The sequence below is a fragment of the Vigna umbellata genome, chromosome 2 (assembly GCF_029865625.1).
Source record: "Vigna umbellata cultivar VRB3 chromosome 2, Vumbellata_1.0, whole genome shotgun sequence".
Taxonomy (NCBI): Eukaryota; Viridiplantae; Streptophyta; class Magnoliopsida; order Fabales; family Fabaceae; genus Vigna; species Vigna umbellata.
The window spans coordinates 41,625,848-41,652,037 of NC_142166.1; the positions used below are offsets into that span (position 1 = coordinate 41,625,848).

Consider the following 26,190-nt stretch of genomic DNA (forward strand, 5'->3'; position numbering starts at 1 on the left):
ATGAAAGAAAAATATTTTACTCATGTACGGGACATTAGAATAGGTTATTAGTGGAATAGGTTGTGAATGGGTAAAATTAAAAAATAACCCTAAAAATAAAATTTTAGTTAGGGGCAAAATAGTAAATGGGAGGTGGAGGAAGAAAGGTGTGGTGGTGGAGGGAGCAACACCCAATGATTTTATTAATGTTGGGCCATAATTGGGCCAACGTTTAAGTTATTATTGGGCCAATAGTCCAGCAGATGATAAAATAATAGTAGAATGATTAAAAGGGGTGTTACTCCCTCCACCACACACCTAGTTCCCTATACGTCCTCATTCCTCTTTTACCCTTCAATAATATTTAAACGAATGTGAATATGCGTTGGATTCATAAAGGAATATCGATCTCCGTTGAAGAACAAACGAATCTCAATATTCGTTTAAGAATATATCTGCAGCTAACAACCCACTTACCAGTATCCCTCTACAATCAGCTCACCATATTCAATATCATTGTGAAAATTTTGTTAAGTTAGTGGAGGACGTTGACCTTTTGTTGGGGAATTGCGGCCACAGGATTATTATTGAAGCGAACAACTCCAAGACCTGTGCTGACGCCATTTGGAGTGAGTTCCAGGTCTGTGTCTCCATTCTCTAGAAGACCAAGTCCCCCTCGTTCAGCTACACCTATTCCAACAACATCAGGGCTTTCCTTCTCAAAAAGTATTGCTGATAGTTTGAAGAAAACAAATAAGCTTTTGAATCAGGAAGTATTGAAGTTACGTGCTCAGGTATATTATTCTTCTCCCATTTTTCTCATCTCAATCAATTACAAGTTACCTGCTTTGATATTTACTTATTATGGTATCAAGAGAAATCTGACATAATTTTTTGTTAGGTTGAGACCTTGAGACAGAGATGTGAAATGCAAGTATTAGAGCTTCAAAGGTCATAAAAAAGACTCAGACAAAAATAAAAGTGAAGGGTGAAAAGGTGTAGGAAGATTTAAAGTTTTAAAAAAATAAATTAAATTAAATTAATATAGGATAGTTTTGGAATTAAAAAAAATGGAGAGGTGGAGGAAGCACTTGGGGTGGTGGAGGGAGTAACACCCGATTAAAAGATATTAATTAAAGATATTTGATTATAGATATTGATAAGTTGTTTTGAGTAACTAACCGAATCTAAAGGTAAGTTTATTTTTATTTTATTGGATTTGTGTTAGTTTAAGATCATGAGATGACTTATAAATATAATGTCAAGGCCAAAAGCAAGGTACATTCTACTAGATCAATTATACTCAATTGTGATAAATAATTTATTAAACCACGCCTAATTCGAGCGTGAGAGTGTTTTTTGCAAACACCCCGATCAAGAATGCAAGTGAGTGGAGGAGGCGACTCAAGCATTAGAAGACAAGAAGATTACGTAAAAGAAAAAGGTACGACTGTCAACCCTACACATATCCATACATAAACACATACATATATTAATTATCTATTTTTTTCATAAATAATCAAACACATACATATATTAATTATCTATTTTTTTCATAAATAATCAAATACGTTATTAAAGTACTTGGATTAACAATATTTTTATTTGTTCTCCCTTTAAAGAATAAAAATAGATGTGTGTGAACTGATCAATAATGTAATTGTCATATTTTTATATATATGAAAATTAATTTTAAGAAGATAAATTGGCAAATTTCACACATTCAACAATATGATATTTTTATTTTTCATTGTGTTATATTCTTTTTCTTAATTATCTCTTCATGTTGAACCATTATACCTGACAAATTACAAAGGGGAGCTGTCATGCATCACAAATAATCACGCTACATGATTTTTCCTTCTTAACTTTTGTATGATATTTCTGTTCCAACAAAGCTTTCTTGGCAAAATTTTAGAAGGTAGTTTCTTTTATTTAAAAAATTAAAATATTGTGCGATAAAATATATTATCTGTATAATATTTTTTTAAAGGAAAATGAAATTAACTTGGCTCATTAAAATTATAAAATTTGGAAGTTTTTATGTTCTCTTTTCCATTGAAATAAGAAAAAAATTTAATAAATTATAATTTTCTTATTCAAACAAAAAAATTAAAAATAAATAACTTGATAATCCATATGTCAGTGTCACAAATATCTTACAATCTTTATTCTTTTAAAGCGTCTCCGGCTAACAAAATATTAATGAGGTAATGAAACGCAGAGGTTAGTTAAAAAGTAATCAAGTGAGGATTATATAAATCGAAAAGGTACTAAATTCATTGTTTAGAATTTTTTGTCAATATATATAATAAGAAGCTAATTATTGTATTTTGTCGTTTTCTTCTTAATAAATGGCTCTCCTACTTTTTCCTCTTGCGTTTTTAATTAAAAGCTAGAAACTTAATTAGTCCACATAAATTTGTATAATGTGTTATTGTCACGTACAAGGGAATTAATTAATGATGAAATATTTTTTTAAAACTTGCAAATATCTCAGGTGATTAAATAAAGTTTCCGTTGCTTCCAGTGGATTCTTCTTAAGATGTTATTTAATAAGAAAGTTTATTTTGAGAAGTCTCACATACACAAGCACTAGTGCACAAAAAGTTTTTGAATTAAACGTCCGACACCCAAATATCAAAGATAAAAAATGTCTCGTGGCATTTTTGTAATTAAAAGGAGTAAATAGATGTATGATATTGGGGTTTGACGTCTATAGTATATTTAGACGTCAGACAGCTCTATTGGATCCCAAAAAATTACGTAAAAGTTAAAAAAAAATGATTTTTTTATTACTATTAGACGTCTAGGTTAGGGTCTGACGTCTATAGTCTATTTTAGAGTCTGTTATGGGAGAACATAGTTCTAAATACTCAGCCCAAAAATTTAAAACGTCAGTTTTTGACTTTAGACGTATGTTATGGGAGAATAAACTTCTAAATACTCAGTCCAAAAATTTAAAAAGTTACTTTTTGACTACATTTAGAGTATGATCCCGCCACTCCGACTTCTAAAGTCATTTAGTCGTCGGTTATGGGGAACAAACTTCTAAATACTTAGTCCAACAATTTAAAAAGTCACTTTTTGACTCCATTTTTAGACGTCTCATCTCGTCACTTTGACTTCTAAAGCCATTTAGACGTCTGTTATGGGGGAACCGACTTCTAAATGTCTGCATTAAAACACCGTGAACGCGAGACAGCCATTACGCGCACTCACTGTTCATTATCCTTCTCGCGTTTTCTCTCCACGGGCTACGTTTTTCAGGTTCGTTTTCTCACTTTTGCACCATTTTAAATTAATTTTACTTCGATTACATTACTCTTTGATGAATTATCTTTCATTTGAACCGATTAAAATGCATTTTGATTGGATTTTGGTGCAGTTTTGCTCGTGTCCTTGGGCGGCGTTCTTGGGCGGCGATTTCTTGTGATCTACACTCCTCCAATTCCCTCCACTACGTTATCCAATACAAAAAAAACGTACAATCCATTCTATTCAACTAAAATATAAAGTTGTAAACTCGAATCACCATGAGTCAGGAGCAACCCGAGAGGCCTCAAGCGGAGAAAGATCTAATCAAATACAACAACGTTTTAGACGTCTGATCTGTTCAGGTCAGATACTTATATAAACATATGATATGTATAGATCAGACTTCTATATAGACGTGGGGTCTGACGTCCCATCAACTTCACCTGAATAGATGTCAGGTTTAAGACGTAAAATACCCAAAATAACAGTCGTCTAAACCCTTTTCTGCACTAGTGCAGCTAACATATTGAAGCCATGTTGCTACTAAAATATCTAATGGACTTTAATTTTATTTTTTAATTTCATACTTCCTAATCAAATGAAGTAAGCAAGCATTTTTAATCTAGGTTTTAAGCAAGTCTTTTAAATTAGAAGTTTCACTCAGATTTCATTAAGACTTGTAGATCTTTTACAATGAGCCATTGTATAAAATGAAGTTCTTTTTTTCATTTAAGTAAAAAGAAAAAATATGACTTTGAATAAATGTTTGAAATTAATTAAATTTTACGTATTTCACAATTTTTTATATTTTTATTTAAAATTATATTAAAAATCATTATATTACGTATTCAAAATATTTTTTAGTTCTATTTAAATACCGGGCAATTTATTTTTATAGTTAATGGATGATCTAATTGTTACTTCTGTTTTTTTTTCTCCAACTTACCATTCAATTAGTTTTTTTTCTCTCTTCAATCTTAGAGCCAACCAACAAATTGGAAGAAAGTTGATTAATGAATTAAAGTCTAAAAAATAAATAATAATTACATAATTTCATTAATGAAAACATCAAACAATATAAGATTAGATAAAAAAAAATAACACCTGATATATAAATTTTTAAAAAACCTTAACTAAAAATATTTAAATTTATAAAATATATAAAACTTAATTAATACACATACTTCTTGTGATTAAAGCATTATTTTTTTCTTATAGATGTTTATAGAAAACTTTGGGGTGTTGCTCCCTCCACCACCACACCTTTCTCCCTCCACCTCCCCAATTTTTTTTAATTCCAATTATATCCTCAAATTAAAATTTTTTATTTTTATTATTTTAATTTATTCCAAACCTAGTTCTCCTACTTTACTCCCTGCACTCAATCTTTCCATCTCTCAATTTCGTTTAACAATTTGTCTTCTGTTTTACTTTACAACTCCATTTGTCTTCTCCGTTTCACTTCTCCTCATACGATTCTTTCTTCTTCATTTTCCTTACATTATTAAAATACATAAAAAATATATTAAAAAATAATAAATCAAAACATTTAAATTAAATTATTAAAATATTTCCAAAATAAAGAATAAACTAATAAAATAAATCCTAAAATTAAAAACGTAACTCAGAGTCCGTTTAAGGAAAGAACTGATGTCAACATCTGTTTATGGAAAGAACGGATGTCAACATCCGTTTAAGGAAAGAACGGATGTCAACATCCGTTTAAGGAAAAAAACGGATGTCAACATCCGTTTAAGGAAAAAACGGATGTCGACATCCGTTTTTTCCTTAAACGGATGTTGACATCCGTTCTTTCCTTAAACGGATGTTGACATCCGTTGAAGGATGTCACCGTTTAAAAGTTACGTTTTTTATTTTAGGGTTTTATTTGAAGGTTTATTCGAAAACACACCTTAAGGAAGCAACACACGCACTGCACCACTCCACACACTACACCACGAGAGCGACACTGCATCACGAGAGCGACACTGCACCACGAGAGGGAGACTACTTGATAATTCTTTCCACTACCACCAACCTTTACAACTTGTAATATCTCACCGCGACAAAAGAAAGAGATGAAGAAAAATAATGTTAAAATAAAACAAAAATATTTTACTCATGTAGGAGGAACTAAAATAGGTTATTAGTGGAATAGGTTGTGAATGGATAAAATTAAAAAAATTAACCCTAAAAATAAAATTTTATTTAAGGGCAAAATAGTAAAGGGGAGGTGGAGGAAGAAAGGTGTGGAGGTGGAGGGAGCAACACCCAAAACTTTGTTGGATTCTAAATTCTAATGGGTTTGGGAGTTTCACACTGTGATGTGGGGGTTCTTCCTACACCCCATTGTTTTCCTCTCGCACCCCAAGCTTTTTCATAACACTCATTTAACCCCAATAAAGAGTCCAAAACCTAAAACCCTAAATTAAACATCTTCTCCACAATTTGGAAAATGCATCGCTGCACCCCAAAGACGTCCCCTCCAAGCTGACGTAGCCCCAAGTTCTCCCCCCAGCAGCACACTTCCTTCCTTCTTTCCGATCTCGCGCACTTCCATTGTCGTTTGGTGATTCAAAAGCGCTGCACCTCTATTAGTGATCATCATTCTTGTGCACGGTGCACCACTTTCGCGGCGCACCTCCGTCCGTTCTCTTTGATTCATTGTCCCTCTCGAAAGGTAAGTGGTGTGTTGTTCTGGTTTGCCTCTTTGCAGGTTGAAAGTCGGATACAAACCCAATTTTGAAATCCGATGGCTACGTATGAGAACAAAGACAGATAATAAATTTTCACAGTCTGCACTCTACGTTCTTCTTGATTATCTATCCAAACTTTTAGCATGAAACGAAACTGAAAAAATAACCAAATTGTTAACCATTCGGCAACCAATAATATAAATTAAATGGTAAGTCAAATATCATTTTCTTAAAAAGATTTGTATTGGTTTAGCTGATTAAAACTTACTGTCAGATTGGATTTCATGAACCAAACTCCATGCAATGATTTAGGCAATATATTTTTAATATAATCAAGTATTCACAACATAGACATATAAGTTTATAATACTTTAAAGGACAAGTTTTAAATGATTATTACTAATCTCTTAAATATTCAAACACAAATTTTGCATTAAAAATAATGTTTAGAATCAAACCTTCTTAGTCGTTCTACTCACATTAATAAAGAAATATTTTATTAATAAAGAAATATTTTATTGCATAGAAAGAGTTACAAAGAGTTTTGATATATTACAATCAATCCAATGATATGAAGTTTAGCTACTCATAGATATCTAGAATACAAGATAGAGTTGAAATGATGAATTGGTTGATAGAAGATGGAGTCCTTGTATCCTAGACAAAAAAGTATTGACTCGTTGGGCAAGCAGCAACCTTGTTGGGTGCGTGATTCTCTCCAATTGGACATATAAACAAGGCTTAATTACCTACTTAGTCCCCATGTTAGGAGGTAATTTTCTGTTTAGTACCCAGTTTTAAAAATGTAGGCATTTGGTACCTATGTTTTGAAATTTGTACCAATTCAATCCTATCCAGTTAACGGCGTTATAATTGATGCGAGAAATTAAGGACGTTAATGATAGCCTGGGTGGAATAGCTATCAAATGTTTGAATGCATCTTCATTAACGTCCTTAATTTCTCGCATCAATTATAACGCCGTTAACTGGATAGGATTGAATTGATACAAATTTCAAAACATAGGTACCAAATGCCTACATTTTTAAAACCGGGTACTAAACAGAAAATTACCTCCTAACATGGGGACTAAGTAGGTAATTAAGCCTATAAACAATTATACTTATCTAAGAACAAATAAATACAATTTTTACATCTTTTCATGAGATTCAACACAAAAACACATGATAAAAAGGTCTTAATAAATGTGAATAACATGCAATTATCACAATATTCATCTTGGTGAAGAACATCCTCCTGATGCTCATTAACATCAGGAATAATTAATGTGGTAGCTTCTCCAATTTCATTATATGATTCCTTCTAAAAGAAAATGCCATAAGTTTCCTTCTAATTTTACCTTGTGCAAAACTCTCAACCTAACACCTCATGTTTTTTCATTTCTATTACAAAATAATTCAAACAAACATTAAAACCAATACACTTAACAAATAACTAAATTAAAAAAAAAAAGAATAAATAAACAAAACAAGAACACACAAAATAAATAAAATTAAAAAAAAACTAACAATATTATAAGCCATTAAAAAAAATTAAAAGCAAATTTAAAAAAAAAAAGTATATAAATATATACTAAGATTTCAAAATCTCACAAAATACCTAATCGGATCCAGACTTCGAAATTTAATAATTTTTTTAATCAGAATTTTGAAATTTGATATCCTTCTTAACCAAATTATGAAATTTGGTATCTTCTTAATTAGATTTCGAAATGTAATATATCCTTTAAGTCAGATTTCAAAATTTGAATTTTAATAAAACATTTACAAATTGTTGTATTTTCACAATTATTATCCCAAGTATAAAATAAAAATAATTAATAAGTTTAGTAAATATAATTAATGCATATACTTGTTCAAATATTGTGGCATGACCTTGCTTGCTTTGAAAGTGGAATGTGTGGGAAGAGGTCAAAGTAGTGAGTGAAAGTGTGTGGAATGTGCTGTGTGGGGGTAGAGTAGAGATGTGTGAGTGGTGAGGTAAAGAAAGTGTAAGAGAAAGAAAGAAGGATACAGGGATGAGGGAACGGTATATGGAGGTGCAAGGAAAAAGAATTAGGGTGCAGAAAGAAAATTTGGAGGTGCAAGGAAAAAGAATTAGGGTGCAGAAAGAAAATTTGGAGGTGCAAGGAAAAAGAAGAAGCGGGAATGGTATATGGTGCATCTTTCAATTCAAAAATCCAGTTTTGGTAAAACTTAACTCCTCAGTCATGATTGCTTTCTTAGAGTCTGAATTAACATAAAACAAAATCCTTACCATTCACATCTAAAGCTATGAAAAGTCAACCAAAATCGCTGCCGATAAAGAAACTTCAATATACTGTGATATTTTTCAGTTAATCAGCAGATACTAATGAATCTCTTGAACAAATAGCTGAATTTATAGGACTATTCTGAATAGATGTTTTTGGGTTGACAATCCATTTCATGGCAAATGAAAGAAGAGAGAGGAATGAAGAGAATGGGAGTGTGAAGAGAAACCCTAAAAATCCCAACAACACAAATGGGGTGGTGATTACAGTGTACAGGGAAGAAGCCAGAAGAAGAGTATCAGAAGATCCCACCAACAAAACAATGCCACGTGGCATTGGCCATGGTCGTCGTGCTCTGCTTCTTGCTTACTCTCGAAAGCTCAGAGATGAAGCCTGCAAAAAGGTTCCATTGCCCGAAACTAAAACCAAGGTAACGATTATAATTAATCGTCTTTATCCCTTTTGTTTCTTCAAGTGATTCAGTGAATTGAGAAGAAAAAAAATCAGAACTTTGAAAATTTAGTTGGAGGTTGCACGTGCACGATCAATCTGGTGGCGATCCTCCTTAACCAAAATGTGCAGAAATGAAGAATTTGCATCCAAAGAAAGAACCCCAAATGCATTCCCCTTGTTGGTAACATCATATTTAACATTTGCATTCACTGCTTTTTCTTACCTTTGATGTTGTGTTTCACTGCTTTTCTGTTTTCTGTGCAGAGTAAAATTAAGAACACGTTGAAAAGCTTGTCGTGCAAAGAAACGTAGCCGCGGAAAGAGGGAAGATAGATTGCTTTATGCCTTATTTTCTGATTTAGTTTACTGTCACATTCCACATTTGAAACATATTTCACATAATAAGACTATTTTGAAGAATTTACATTTGATATGAAAAGTTATAAACTCTTGTATTTGATGAGATTAGAAATAGTTGAAGTTTACTGATTGACATTTAAGTGTCATGGCCTATAAGAATAAGTAGGATTTAACACAAGAAAACACGTAAAAGATTTATCTAAAACCATATAATGTTATACCAGGACCTGTACATTGTATTGTATTAGTGTACACAAACTAATAAAAGGTTTAAAGAATAATTCTGATCTATTATTTCAAAGCGTAGAGTACCATATATATACCTTCAAGGATTCTATAATTTTTCATCTATTAAAGGAATGACATGTGCATAAATTTGCATAAATTATAATAATATCTAAATTATAACTAACACAATATTTGATTGCCTAATATCCTTTAATAGAATATTTGGCATATCTTAACACCCCGACTCAATGATATCACACATTCCCAACTTGAATAGAGACTCATTAAACAATCTTTTTGACACTCCTTTGGTGAGAATATCAGCCAACTGCAATTCTGATCTTAGAAAAGAAAATTAAATTATTTCAGCTTCAAGCTTCTCTTTGATGAAATGTCTATCAATCTCCACATGCTTTGTTCTATCATGTTGCACAGGATTGTGAGCAATTGCTAGCCGAAGTATTGTCACAGTACAAATTCATAGCTTCATTTTGTTTAAAGCCCAAATCTGATAGCACATTTTTAATCCACAAAAGTTCACATACACCTAGTGCCATGCCTCTGAATTCTGCTTCAGCACTAGATCTTGCTACTACAGGTTATTTTTTACTCCTCCAAGTTACAAGATTCCATCCTACAAAAGTAAAGTATCCAGAGGTAGATCTTCTATCATCTTTTGAACCTGCCCAATCTACATCAGTGTACCCTTCTACCTTTAAGTTTTCATGATTTGAGAACAAAATTCATTTTCCAGGAGCGAACTTCAAATATCTCAAAATCCTTTCAACAACATCCATACGAAGCTTCCCTGGGTCATGCATAAATTGACTAAAACCATTCACTGCATAGGTGATATCTAGAAGTGTATGACACAAATAAATTAATTTCCTACCAGCCTTTGGTATCTTCCTCTGTCTATGCTTACTGAATCTGAGCATTGAAAGAGTTTATGATTTTGTTCAATTGGTGTATCAGTTGGTTTACTCCCAAGCAGCCTAGTTTCCGATAGTAAATCAATATTATATTTTCTTTGGCATAGAAAAATACCATGTTTTGATCTAGCTACTTCAATACCCAAAAAATATTTGAGGTTTCTAAGTTGTTTCATCTCAAATTCAGATGCAAGGTATTGTTGCAAACTAGAAATCTCATCTTGTCATTTCCTGCAACAATCATGTCATCTACATATATAATCAAAACTGTAATTTTTCCTTTTCCTCTCTTAAAAAATAAGGTGTGATCAGAGTTACTTGCCCTATAGCCAAAAGCCTTCATAGACTCGGTAAACCTTCCAAACCATGCTCTTGGGGATTGTTTTAATCCATATAGAGCCTTCTTTAATTTGCAAACCTTCATTCCAATTGAATCAGTCATGCCTGGTGGAGAATCCATATAAATTTCTTCTGAAATTTCTCCATGTAGGAGAGCATTTTTCACATCAAATTGTAGAAGAGGCCAATCTTGGTTTACAGCTAGCGACAAAAGTATTCTCACAGTATTGAGCTTGGCTACCAGTGTGAACGTCTCTTGGTAATTTACACCATTAGACTCAGTGTAACCTTTAGCCACAAGTCGTGTTTTATACCTCTGAATAGTTCCATCAGCTTTATGCTTAATTGTAAAGACTCATTTGCACCCCACAGTTTTCTTCCCTCTTGGTAAGGACACAAGATCCCAAGTGTTGTTTTTTTCTAAAGATGCCATCTCCTCAACCATTGCTTCGGTCCATCTAGGATCTGCCAAAGCTTCTTGTACATTACTAGGAATAGAAATTGAAGATAATTGAGATGCAAATGATGCATTTGACTGAGATAACCTGTGAGATGACACATATTTACTAATGTGATATTTAACTTTGGCTTGGAGGTCTGGTTCATATTTAACTGAAGGTTGACCACGGTTAGAACGAGGTGGAAGAATATATTGAACAGTAGTAGACTCAGTGTTTGGTGTGCTGGTGGTCTCACGCAGACAAGAATCAATTCCATGATCAATTTCATCAAAATTAGTATTATCAGAGATAGGATCAGAAGATACCTCTGAAGAGTCAAGCTGAACCTGTGGAGAAGATTGAGCCAATTGGTTATCATCAGAAGACACTGTATTATCCAGAAAAGAAGGGTCCATATCTAGGATTGGCTCACTTCCTGCAGAATGATCCTCACACGATAATTTATCTTCACAATCAAACATACTAACATCATGATTATGCACTTCACTTTCATTGTCTCTCTGAAGTGGAGAATCAACATAAAAAAATTCATGCTCATTAAATGTCACATCCATAGAAATATAAAATTTTCTTGATGGTGGATGGTAAGCACGATAGCCTTTTTGAGTTGATCCATACCCAACAAAAACACATTTGATTGCTCGTTCTTCAAGCTTTGTACGTTGATGTGGGTGTAAGTGAACATATATAACACATCCAAAAATATGAAGTGGTAAATAAACTATTGGAGGAAGGATACAATGATCAGACAACACATCAAAAAACCTTCGAAAGTTAAGCACACTAGAAGGGGTTCGATTAATTAAATAAACGGTAGAGCTCACAGCCTCACCCCATAAATGAGATGGGACATTACCATCTATCAAAAGTGATCTTGTCACCTCTAATATATGTCTATTTTTCCTCTCAGTCACTCCATTTTGTTGTGGTAAATAAGGACATGTAGTTTGATGCAAGATGCCTTTAGAGTTCATGAACTCTATTAATTCAGTCTTAAAATATTCCCCTCCATTGGCTGATCGAATGACCTTAATAGATGTGTTAAATTGTGTAACAATCAAATGATAGAAGGAACGAACCACATCACTTTTATATTTAAGCAAATATACCGAGGTTACCCGAGTACAATCATCAATAAACTGATAAACCATTTTTTTTCATTATGTGTAGATTGCGGGGCAGGGCCCCAAACATCTGTGTGAATTAATGAAAAAGGAAAATCAGTTTTGTTATTGCTTAAAGGAAACACAACACAATGATTTTTTGTCAAAACACAAGTTTCACAAAAAAAAATCAGAAATATTGCATTTATGAAATAGTGATGGAAATAATTTTTTTAAATAACCAAAAGAGGGATGTCCCAACCGTCTATGCTACAACCAAATTTCTTTTTTGTTTTTATCTTGTATGTGATCGTTCGCAAGACAAGCCAATCTTTTTTTATGGTTTGATTGTGAGACATTTTCAAGATAATACAGTCCTTCACTCTCTCTACCACTAGCAATCTTCTCCTTGGAATGGATGTTCTGAAAAAGACAATGGGTTGGGTAAAACAAGACAACACAAGAATGTGATTTGTTAACTTGCTAACGGAGATAAGATTACAGTTTAATGTAGGAACAAATAAAACATAAGGAGGGTGAGAGAGATATAGTACCTATACCTTCAATAGGAGATGAGACCCCATTGACATTAACAATAACAATTTTAGAACAATTAGAGGAAAAATTAGTAAATATATGAGGATCACAAGTCATATGATCAGTAGCACCCGAATCAATTATCCAATCACTACCCTTAGTAACAACAAAAAGATTAAGGGCAGAGTTAGATATACCTGACTTGGTCACAAATCCGGCAGCAGTAGAAATATAACTCTTGGAAGCAGCAGAAGTTCTAGAATCATGTTTCTCCGATTGATTGTCATCAGAAGAAGCCATCAGAAATATTCAGTGAAAAAAAGCACTGACTCCTATATTGTAGAGGATATCAGTGTTTGGCTCTTGATACCATAATAAAAGGTTTAAAGAATAATTTTGATGTATTATTTTAAAGAGTAAAGTACCATATATATATATATATATATATATATATATATATATATATATATATATATATATATATATATATATATATATATATATATATATATATATATATATATATATATATATATATATATATATATATATATATATATATATATATATATATATATATATATATATATATATATATATACACATTCAAGGATCCTATAATTCTTCATCTATTAAAGAAATGACATGTGCACAAATTATAATAATATATAAATTATAACTAACATAATATTTGATTGTCTAATATCCTTTAATAGAATATTTAGCCTATCTTAACATAAACCAAAGTCATTTTCTCCATAAATCCTACTTTTGAACTCATGTAAATTATTGGTCTGAACCTGAAAATAAAAAATCCCTTTAAGTTAATGTAATATTTTGCAAATCTTTCCTATAAACTGCACAGCGGATATTTTTAGGCAAAAAGAATAAAAATGGTATAGTGGTTCGTCGTGTAACGTAAATAGTCCTTTATTGTGCTAAAAAAGTTTATTTTAATTCTAAAGAAATTATTATTTTAATGGAAGAGAAAGTGTGATTATAAATATTAAAAACCTTTTTTTTTAATTTTTTTAATTTGTTTGAAAATTATAATCTAGAAGTGTTTTTTTATATATATAAAATTACAGTACAGGAGCTTAAAGCACCTCTAAAGTAACATTTTTGTATGACATATTATACTTAAAATGAAGAACAATAACACTCAATCATAAATAAATATTTTACTGACTATATCAAGTCATGTTTTTAAAAATACTTCCTAAATAATAAACAATTTTATGAGAAAGGATGATTTTTAACTAGCAACAATTTTATTAAAATAGATGTACAATAAATAAGAATATAGGTTGTAAGAAACATTCACTCCACTCTCACAATGTCATATAAATAGTTAATATTTTATAGAAAATTCAAATATTTTTGTGGAAAAATCATTTTGTTAAAGGATATAATTTAGACAGTAGTGATATAGTTATTATTTATACTCTGCTGCATGGATGTACTCTACCATTTATTTCTTTTATTATTATTTAATATTATTATTGTGATAATTATTTTATTATTTATGCTTATTATTATTAATGAAACCAAAACATGAAATCGAATATATACTCTCTGTAATCTATTACATTCGTTCATTGGTTCTTGTATTTAGATTTTCAACGTCAAAAATTGAAATTACGAAACCGAACTAATCCGTCTTCGGTAAATCCTTCAACGTTAAGATACTTGCATTCGAACATAGCGTAAAATATTAAGAAAAATACATGTTTTTAATTTTTTGAAAACTGAAAAATATCTTACTAAAAGATTCTTAAACAGTTTGATTCAGACTTTAGGTTTTTGTCACGTTTTATGTTATCAAATCGCATCTCGTTCTCTTTCCACAGCACAAGCTTTCTCTTCCTCAATTTGCAAACACAAGCTTTCTCTTCCTCAATTTGTATTTCAGTTTTTTGGTTTATATTTTTGCATAATCTTTCACAGGCACAATAAGAGTTTTGTCTTTTTGCTACTATTCTCCTTCTTTTTGCATACTATTGTACCATTCTCTTTCTTTTTTGCTTTCTTTCGCAGACAGAGGCACAACTTATTCTTTTGCTTCCTTCCTCGCGTTGTCCATTTTCCATTGCGTTTTTGGCTTTTTAAATTTGTTTTCCATGCATGCTTGTAGATTGCATGTGTAGATATAATGCTCTATAAAAGAATTAGGTTGCTTGATCTGTGTGTATCGGATATGAAACGTGCAAAGGTATCGGATGTTGAGAGTCGATACTAGTTTCGTCGGATGTCTATATTCGAGACAGACAATATCAATTTTCAACATCCGATAGAGTTTCGAGAGACAATGTTTTTTTTTTTTTTTTGTGTTTTTAATTTTATCTTAGCGTTTTTATATTTTCGTTTTTATAAAATATTATGCTTAAATTTTATGTCACTATTATTATTTTTTATTGTTAATAAGATTTTATTGTTTTAATTAAGTTGTTTATATTTTAAACGCGGAAAGTTGAGTTGTAATTTATGTTTTATAGTCAAATTATTTATATTTTAATTAAGTTTGGTTGTTTTCAATTATTTTTTATAGTTTGTTGATTTTTATTTGAATTTAATTGTTTTATTTTAAATAATTAATTATTTATATTAAAATTTTAATTAATTATATTTAATTTAAATTAAATAATTTAGTTTGTAAATATTTAATATTAATTATAATTTTTTTGAATTTTATAATATTTATTGTTTTTAATTTGTAATAATATATTAATGAATTCATTAAATTGAATAAATTTTATTGTTTTCAATTATTTAATGTTTGATTTGTTTTATAGTTTTTTAAATTTTGATACTTTTAAGATATTTTGTTACTTTAAATATTTATAATTATTTAAATATTTTAATTAATTAAATTCTTTTGAATTAAAATTAATTGTTTGTAATTATTTAAAATTTCTCTATTTTTGCTGAGAGATTCCTGGTCCATTTTTTTTCACCAAAATATTCCTAAGGTGGCTTCATCAGTATATAATGTCTGATGCTAATTTATCTTCTAAACCATATTTTATACTGATATTTAGTAATCCACATATTTTGGTGTCACTTGCTATTTAGTTAAAATAAGATTTAGGCAAGGTTGCAAACTTAGTAGTGAATTTAATTGATGAGCATTGGATATGAAAAACAATAAAAGCATCGCAGATGTAAACCCGAATAGGAGAATATCGGATTTTTATATTCGATACACACCTCTTCATATCAATTTTTATTTTTTCTAAAATATTTTTATTAAATTTAATAAATTTATGCAAATTATTTTTTAAGAATTAATAATTATTTAATTAAAATAGAAGAGAAGAACCAATTCAAATAAATGGGGATCCACGGTTCATAATCATAAGGAATGAAATGGGGTGCTTCAAAACAAATTTAAGGTTTTCAATACTATGCATAGAATTCTCGACAAACAAAAATTAATGCATAATCACTTTCATTTATTACAGGGCATTTCCGGAATTAAGAGTTGTAGATGAAAGGGATGGAGATGCAAGATGAAACACCCCTTTAAATAGGTGCAAATAGGCCTTGAATCAATTACAAACAATAAAAACTGACAATAAAAACTGACAATAAAATATCAACAGACTCAAAATAAAATCTACTTAATTTATCTGTATCTTATATCAATAAAATAAAATAATACTCTCCTAAATAAATGGAAAATCAAAACTACCTATACCTATTTTATCTCTATCAAAATCAAATCAAATGTTACTCAACCCAAAACTAATAAAATAAGATTTAAACATAATTATTAATAAAACCCTAAAATTTAAGTTTACCCCAACAAACTCTCCCATAAACTTAAATTATTCCTTCCTTCATTCGACTTTCCATGTGCATCATCCCACACCGGGTTTGCTTCTTTCAATCAGATTTGACTTCTTCTTTTTTCTTATGGCTCTCATGTCTTTTACCTTGGTTGACCTCTCTAATGCTTTGACTGGCTTTGTTATACTCGACTTCTCAATAACCTTGACTAACTCATTTTTGACCTTAGGCGATTTCTCAACAATCTTGGCTGACGTCTTCATCGGGTTCTTCACAACATCTTCATCTTCCTCTTCGGTTCAAGAATACTAGATGTTTTCTCTTCCTTTTCAAGAGTCGCCTTCTTCAGCTCCTCAAGCTCAACCCTCTGTTTATCATAATTTCATTAGCTTCATTTAGAAGCCTCCCTATCCGCTGAATCTCTTCATCTTTTTGTTTGAGTTCTTTCTCCAGGTTTTCCTTCTCCACAATTGTTGCATTCTATATCGAGATCACTTCATCCATTGTTGAGATCGGGCTCTCCATGTCCACTACATCCGAGCTCTTTACCAGCAATAGTTCTTCTACATCTTCAGTAAGGAAATTCGTCTCTCCCTTTGTCTCTGCCTTGCAATACTTTGCAATATGGCTTGCCTTACCACAATTGTAGTACTTGTTTGATCTACACTCGTTTGCATAGTGAATGTACTTGCCACACTTAAAACACTCCACTTTTGACCGATCTCATCGGCCTTTCCCTTGTCCTTGGTCACGCCAATTCTATTGACCGGTTTGCTCTTCATTATCATTCTCAAAATTACATCGGCCACGTCCACCTCTTCTTTGGCCTCCTCGTCCTCTACCGCCAGGACCTCGGCTTTAAGTAATCCGAGTTTTATTTGAATCAAACTATACATGTAGTGCTTGATCGTCAGGTTCAACCTGATCATCCCAACTCCTTCTCCTTTGTTCGTGGGCTTCTAATGACCCAGCAAGTTCATCCACTGTAAGAACCCACAAGTCCTTCGATTCTTTGATGGTGCAAACGATACTTTCAAAATCTTTTGTAAGGGATCTCAAAATTTTTCCCACAACTCATCTTGATGGCATTTGTTCTCCATTCCTACCGAGTTGGTTGGTCACTTTCTTATGTACTCGATTATACACTCTTTGGACGCCATCTTCAACTGTTCAAACTCTCCTCTAAGAGCTTGTATTCGGACTTGTCTAACGCGGTTGTCACCTTTATACGCAACCTCCAATATCTCTCAGGCTTCCTTTGTTGATTTGGCATTCTCTATTTTTTCGAATCTCGACTCATCTACTGCATTGTAGATAAAGTATAATGCCGACCCATCTCTTGCTTGAGTTTTCTTCAACGTTGTCATCTGTGCCACCGTCTGATGTTCATCCTCATCAAGTTCAACGTACCCGTCTTCCACTATATCCCAAACGTCTTGGGATCTTAATAACGCCTTCATCTGTAGGCACCAATTATAATAATTGGTTTTTCTCGTCAATTGTGGCACACTCATACTATTGACAACCTTTGTCATCTCTCTCAAAAAAAAATCAAGCACTCACTTTTTCATTCACGATGTTTGACTCTCTCCTCTCTATCTTTTTCTCTCTCGGTACTTAGAGCATAAAGCTCTGATATCAATGTTAAGAAAAATGTGACCCACACAAATAATAGTATGCTTCAATTCACTGGGGTTACTTTTCATTGAACCTTGGCAACCTTTAAATAGGTGCAAATAGGCCTTGGACTAAATACAAATAATAAAAACTGACAATAAAATATCAACAGACTCAAAATAAAATCTACTTAATCTATCTCTATCTTATCTCATTAAAATAAAATAATACTCTCCTAAATAAATGGAAAATCAAAACTATCTATACCTATTTTATCTCTATCAAAATCAAATAAAATATTACTCAACCCAAAACTAATAAAATAGGATTTAAACAGAATTATTAATAAAAACCTAAAATTTAAGTTTATCCTAACATAAATTTCATACCTAATCTCGTGTCTCAAGCACAAAATTATACTCAAAACAATCAAATAAGGGCCAATAAAATCCCAACAAAGAGCACCAGAATCAAAATCTCAAATAAAAATGGGAAAGAGCAGAAAGTCACAACACTGAATAACAACCATGAAATGCGAAGAAAGAGGGTTGAATGACCATGGAGATGGAGCATCGACTGCAGCTTCCTCCCTTGGTCAGGCTAGTAGCAAAAGCAATGTAGGGTTTGATCGTGAAGGCAGCACGATGTTGATGGCGTCTTTAGGTGTGGTGACAGCCTTCGTCGGTGTTTCACATTATTAAAACTGCAGGAAGAATCCAACACAATTTAGAGATCGAGAAGAAGAGGCACCCACACCGTGGATTTCATCTCCGTTGGTGACCAATGGTGGTCGTCACTCACCTTCTTCCTTTTAGGTTGGGTCATATTTTTTCTCTCAAGTTGTGTTGTTTTGTTTGTCTCGTTTTGAGTTCAGTTGAGTGTGTGAATGATGATGAGATGAGATAAATGAAATGGAAATTATAACAAAATAATGATATTCGCGACAAGGGTCAACTCCATTTCTAAATCACTTACAAGTTACGGGTCAATCCAACAACCAACTCGTCTTCAACCGAACATGTAAGATGATTCGAATTAAAAGAGACTAATATCCTAATCCAACACACATTTTTCTAACATATTGGCCCATTTTTATATTATCATGTTATTGATGAACATTTATCAATGGTAAACAATCTTCACTTAAAGAACTTTTTATTTTTTTTCTTTCAGTTAGGTTTTGGTAACCTATATAAACTGAACCAAATTTAGTATCACTTAAATAACTTATTGACCAAGAACAATTACATACTAAAAATGATTTAAAACAAAGTAGACGATTATATTATTTTGATATTTATTTATTAATTATAAAAAATGAGTTCCTAACAAAAATAAACATGAGATAAATATCCAATCATCTTTCAAGTGTCATTTTATAATCATCTAATAATTCATATATAAGAAATGACTAGGTAATAAATAATAAAAAGCTAACTACTAACAGCATTCTAGACTCTGCCTTATGTCAAAGAGGAAATTAATGAGAAAAAGACTAAAATCGTTATAAAAATGTTTAATGAAAATGAACTTTGCACTAGGAGAAAACCTAATGGACTAATGTGAGGGGAAGAAATTATAAAAAGGAGAGATGACGTTTGTCATTTAAGATAATTTTGTCCAAAATTTAGCCTCCTTCCTTTTTCCAATTTCATTTATAATCCTTTTTCCAATTTCATTTCTAACTCCATTGCATAAGGTCTACAAAAACAAAAACCAAAAAAAATATAATTTTGACTCTTTAAAATCTTTACCCAAATACCTTACCCTTTTATAATGTTCAAAGTATTTTTCCTAAAACAGTGTGAAAGTTCAATAATGTCTCTATTTAGACTTGGTTACACTAAAATCATGTCCATATTTTATAAACTCTCATTTATATATATATATATATATATATATATATATATATATATATATATATATATATATATATATATATATATATAGTATACAATATGGTTCAGTACCCTTCAAAATTTAAAAAGACCGAAAGCAAGTAGACCCAGTTCCAAAAATGTCAAAGACATTTTAGCCTATCAAAAGTATTTATCGTCTTAAAATAAGTTATCTTAATAGTACCATTTTATTGTTATTATAGAATAAACTCAAATTGAAAGGTTTAACAATCACTAGACTAGACTCATCCTTTCCAATGACCCATTAAATATGAAGTGATATACACTTTCGGTTCTAATCACTAATCATAATTTCTACCAAGGGCTTCCCATTTTTCAGTAATGGTCATTTCATACAGATGACGACCGTGAAATAACAGGTAAAAGAAAACCATAATTTCTAGGCCAGTATTAGACGAGGTTCTAAACATCAGGGAGAAAATCACATCATCTCAATCACTGCACACGGTAGTGTGTCCAAGGGCATGCAGAATGACATTCTATATCCCTAACACTATTAAAGACGATTTATTATACAGTAATTCAACCTGTACATAAAGCAAATCATCATTCGAAGAATAAAGCATCGGTTCAAAATGAAATTATTTGGACATCTTGTCCCTAACCTTCTGTTCAATTCACCACTGAGCCTGACCGCATAAAAACCAATCCAACCTAGGGCACCTAACAATCATAATGAGCTGGATCTCCTACACCTAGAATTCAGAGGCAATGAGCACTCTATAATTGCCTTTTGTACAGTCTATTTTAAAAAATATATAAAAACAGGGAATGTCACGGTGCCATATCAATCTATAGATAGAGATGAACAGCCATACTCTGCCAATTAAATTATAAAATTGCTCCGGCATAGCAACAAAACCAGCCATGCCAAGATCACTGGCATACTATTTGCAGAAGTGCAGCTCCTTCCCTACAAGTTTGTCTTTGAATTTACCTTCTTGCATTTGCTATCCTATGCCTCCGTCTTCTTCTAGAGCTTCCTAACAGTATCCTGTGGAGTCTGCGTCCAGAGACAGCAGCAGAACCTGCAGATGCGACACTCTGAAAACCAAAGCGATCAACATCGAAAGAATCTCCAGCACGATCCTGATTATATCTAATGTTCGGCAAAAAGTGACGAGTTCTCCCCAAGCCAATGGACCTAACTGAGAAAAAATTATCCTCTAGATATTCACCGTCTGAATCATACTCATCACTATAAAAGGTATGAGAAAAATCATCCTCTACATATTCACCGTCTGAATCATACTCATCACTATAAAAAGCATGGTCATTTGGCTCCAGCACATAATCCCCCAGTACCATAGCCCCTGGCGTTGAAGATAAAATTGTGCTAATAACATCATTTCGTTCTCTTTCACACTCAAACCTCTTCCATTTTTCTTCTCTTATTGGGTCCACTTCTCGGGGTCGTGCAGATGGATGCTTAGACTTAACATGTTTCCTAAGCTCCTTGTAATTCCCCACAAAAGAGCAGTCATCCTGCATGCAACTTCTTTTCTTGGCATTCAGAGACTTCCTTGCGGCTTCAACCACTGTCCAACCTTTCACCTGTCGGCGACAAAGGGGGCAAAGAAGCTCATGAACTTTAGTGTTGTCTTGAGATTCACCTGTGCTTAAATCAAGATTTGAATTATTTGCTTCTAGCTGCAAACTTTGAACAGATGTTGCTTTAGTATATGCTTTTTTATATTGTTCAAAACAGTTTGAATAGCGATGACTTGTTGCACACATATAAGGGCGACAACCCTTGTCATAAGACGAACAAAGCAAGAGAATGGCATTGTGGGGGACCTCCATACATACAGAACAGGTTATATCTTTCCAATCTTTCTTCTCCGATGCTTTAGAAGAGCTCTTCTTTACAGTAAGATCTTTCAGATTTTTTCTTGCACAAGACAAAAGACATGGTGATGACTTCCGACCTTGAGACTTGTTCCTCAACTTACTAACTTCAGCCATTTACCTGAAACTAATCCAGGAAAGACAATCCGTGTAGGTCTGTTAGAAAGGAGAGAAAGTGTAAAATAATAAATTAATATGTTAGTTATTCCAAATACAATCATCAAATGTCTGAAGTACATATTTCACATTATACCATTTATGACGTAGAAATTTTTACAAAACCTATAAATGTGTTAGCAACAAACACATGTAAAATGATCATAATGATTCAACCATTCTCGATAACTTTTGCAGTTACATCTAAGTCACAAATGGTAGGATAGTATTGAGTCAAGATTAAATAAAGGATGTTTAAGTAACAATTTAAAGCACAACATTAGGACGTCCTTGCTCACCACGATTAGCACTAATCATGTGATTCATATAGTGAATATAATAGAGGGCATAAAAACACAGCAAGTTCCATCATATAAAACAGCAAGCAAAGCTTCGGTCTACAGAAAATTGGAAATAAAATTATAACTACGAGATAATGTGAAATAACACCTAATAAGTACAATCACTAGCTTGCAAAATTGTGTAACAAGCAGCACCACTACAAAAGTCAACAAATACAAATTAAACCAAAGGTGTGTAAAACCAAACCATCTATACCATTCCCTATTACATATCATCAGGTCGTTCCATGGAAATAGAATCTTAAACAAAACCTACAATAGAATTTGCCTTCACTAAATCTTTCTCAACTTGATTCATGTATCCACACTGCCAGACTTCAGTCTTGATAGCAGTCGGCCCTATGGAAACGGAATCTTAAACAACAATACAATAGAAAGCTATGCCATTGCTTTCACTAAATCCTTATCATCTTGATTCATGTATCCACACTGCCAGACATTAGTCTTGATAACACAGTCGTACGGAAATGGAATCTTAACACATACAATAGAAAGCTATTCATTGCTTTCACTCAATCTTTCTCATTTTAATTCATGTATCCACACTGCCAGACATCAATCAGTCTTGATCTACTATAGTCATTTCCGTCGAGGATAGACACTGCAACCTTTACGACCCATTGAATTTCCTTCAGTTCAGTCATGACATCCCAATTTTATGCATCCAAGTTGCCATTTTTTTATTGGATACACCAAACGAGTAACAGTATAAAATGCATAAAACAAGCACCATAGAGAAGACGGTAAACGGTAGATCATTCATTAGAAGATGAATGATAGAAAACAACATAGTTAAAATAGCAATTTCACCTTAAATCGGGAAGAGTGATAAAAATAGCATTTTGAATCAATGGATTTTACAAAATTATTAATCCATATTCTATGGCATTAAATTCATAAGTCATAACCCATTAAGTAGCATGAAACTTAACAAAAACATATTCCAAAACACAAAAAGGGTCAAGAACACATCAAAACCTTGCAAGGTAGAATATATTAAACACAACGGAAACATAAATACTCTACTCTTAGAATCTAGATGTCTGATCCAGAAAACTTATCACATTATAATCACAAGGATCCACCAATACATCCCCATTTTCATTTCCATCAACTTCACAATCCAAATAAAAGCTCAAACATATTAGTAATGGTGGAAGACAAGCCCAGAACAGCAACAACTCAGATAACAGAGGAAGCAAGCAGAGGAATAACTGAGAACGGAAGAGTGGAGAGTAAGCTTCATACGATGACTAGGTTTTCACCAAATCAAACAAAATGAGCAATGAAGAATTTACGTATGATTTGAACTGCGGAGTGTGATTAAAAAGGTAAAGCCGATGGATTTGATGATTTAAATCCCAACATTAATTACCATGAAAGAGAATCTTCTTTATATCCTGATCCTTCTAAACCCATTTGCTTGTTTCTCAAGCTAACAAAAATTATATGAATAACCCCTACAGAAAGTTTATGCAGATCTCAATGTAGATCAGCACATACAAAATTACTGGATACTTTATAACACTCTTCTTTATATTATAATCCTAAATATCCTTCATTTGCAACACTTGAGAACTATTTCAAAATGTCATTAAAACTTAGTAAGTAACAATACACATAATACATCTAATGCTCACTCACATTAATATTGGGTTTCCTTTTCAGAGATCGCAAACTGATTAAGATCTCCTAACTACAGTATCACACTAGCATAACCAAGTAATGATTCTTTACTAGATGCTAATCATTGAGCAAAAGGGTCCAAAAAAGCTATGTGGATGGAAATTATTTTTAAGAAAGTATCCTCTATCAACACAAACACGCATGCCTATTCTCTAATAATGCCAAAGACTTGAAATATAGAAGAACATCATGAATTGTAAATGTAGACCCATCATGACAAAAACCAGGAGTAATGAATTACGACTTCTGACATGAACCTAAATATTTAACTTCTGCAAAAGATATAATGCAAATCCATGTGGTCATAGAGATAGAAATAGTCAGATCAAGTAAGGCCTTGTCAAACCAAAGCCTGGCCTATTAGTTTGTTACAATTCTTTTTTTAAGGCTTGGCCTGTTCTATTTAACCTGTTAGTTCGCCAAAGTGTTTGCTTTTTCATTCACACAAAACCAAACAACGCATATTTTTCAACATCACTTGATTTCTTCTCACTTCTATGTCTTTCTCTTTTCTTTCCTCGAGATAAGAGCCAAGCCCTTTGGTAACCACCCTCGGAAGCTAGTCATTAAAGAAGAGAAAAACACATTCAAATACTCCACCAACCAACTCAGACAACTCAACGCAGGACTTAGGCAACCTTTGATGGCATTGTCCCCATCACAGCACAACTCTTAAGGTGGACGTCTAAAAACTTGCACCAAATTTTGCTTGATGACATTACACTTAACTTTCTTGTTGGCCAAAACCCTCCATAACCCTTTCCAAAGACATCGACAACTAACTCTAATGCCAATAGATAAGCACCCAACTTTAAAGGCTGGTAGTTAGAAGTGGAGAATCAAACACTTCGATATTCCACTAAGCATCACACGCTACTTAACTCTCTATCAGAGCCACGAAACACACCGTAAAACAATGAAATATAAACTAGTACTTCTAAAACTAAAACAACGAAATCAATCAATCCAAAGCAAACAAAATGACAATCCATAAAATAAGAAATATACTCAACTCAACAAGTTTCATGGTTGACCTTGAAAAAGAGCAACTTTGATGACAACTTTTTTTATTTCCAGAAACATCAACATATGTATAATATAGTCAAGAGAATTCAGTATCATCCATTAATACCATAAGTTGTGTCCTGTCATACCTCTTATAGGATCTTACCAAGAATAGTTCCACTTGGCATGAAACAATGCACCACACGCACTGGAAGTGTACAGGACGTAACATCAGTCAAAGAACCAAAACGAAATTATCCAAATTATAGGAATTGTTCATACTATATTTAATTCCCTTATCTTACCAATCTAAGTTTTCAAAAACTCATTCATGCGCGGAAATCTCGGTTACAACATGGAAACAGACAATTATGTCACTGATGCGGAACTAAATACAAAGTTATAAAGAAAGGTTCAATATTTAACACATTCGCGGAATTCAAAATCGTGGATATGTTCTAGTCTGAGCAGCGTGGGGATCGTGAGGTGTAATTTGTAAATCGAGGTCTCATGCCAAACGAAATTTTCTAAAAGCTCCACAGAAACATTTTCAAGATTGCATAAAAAGGAAGAAACGGAGGCATCAAAGGAGACGACAGAGGAGAAAAACCCTCACGATAGGAGTCGATTGGGAAGAGATAAGTACCTGTAACTGGAATTCACGAGAAACGGTTAGCGGGGCGTCGTTTTGTTGAAACAGTGGAAATGAAGGATATCAGAGGAGTGTTCCGATCTTCGCGCTCACGCTCCCCAAAATCCGATTATAGAAAAGGCTGGCAGAGGTGACGTGTGCCTATACTGCAACACCTAACCTACACAATACTAGTTCTTCTCACTTTTTCACGTTTTATAATTCCATCCAAATGAAAAAGAGGAATGCTGCTTTACGTGGGCTTATGAGCCTCGTTAACATGTTGACCGTTGGCCCATTAACCTTTCTTTTATGGTTGTTGCTCCCTCCACCATCACCACAGCCTTCTCCCCTCTTTACTATTTTGTTCCTCAGTAAAATTTTATTTTTAGAATTATTGTTTTTTTAATTTTACTCATTTATAACATATTTCACTGATAACCTACGTAGTTCCTTGTATGAGTAAAATATTTTTCTGCAAAGCTCAGTGATCGTGAAAAGCATTATCAAACAATCTTCCTCTTGCTTTCGGTGCAGTACGTGGTGCAGTGCGTTTGTGGT

The 26,190-nt window shown here is 32.5% G+C and overlaps 1 protein-coding gene across 5 annotated transcripts; it reads right to left on the minus strand.

Annotated features, from left to right (window-relative positions):
• Positions 1-20,471: 20,471 nt before the first annotated feature.
• Positions 20,472-25,826, minus strand: LOC124838825 (uncharacterized). 5 transcript variants are annotated; one of them, XM_088106889.1, is made up of 3 exons: positions 25,645-25,826; positions 25,165-25,206; positions 20,472-21,916 (listed from the first exon to the last, which is right to left on the minus strand). In XM_088106889.1, the coding sequence occupies exon 3, from the start codon at positions 21,904-21,906 to the stop codon at positions 20,875-20,877; it is 1,032 nt and encodes a 343-aa protein (XP_087963015.1). In that variant the 5' UTR covers positions 21,907-21,916; positions 25,165-25,206; positions 25,645-25,826; the 3' UTR covers positions 20,472-20,874. The 5 variants fall into 5 exon arrangements, with proteins under 5 accessions (XP_087963015.1, XP_087963014.1, XP_047170473.1 ...); XM_088106888.1 differs by having other exon boundaries at positions 20,472-21,910; positions 25,148-25,206; XM_047314517.2 differs by having other exon boundaries at positions 25,148-25,206.
• Positions 25,827-26,190: the final 364 nt, after the last annotated feature.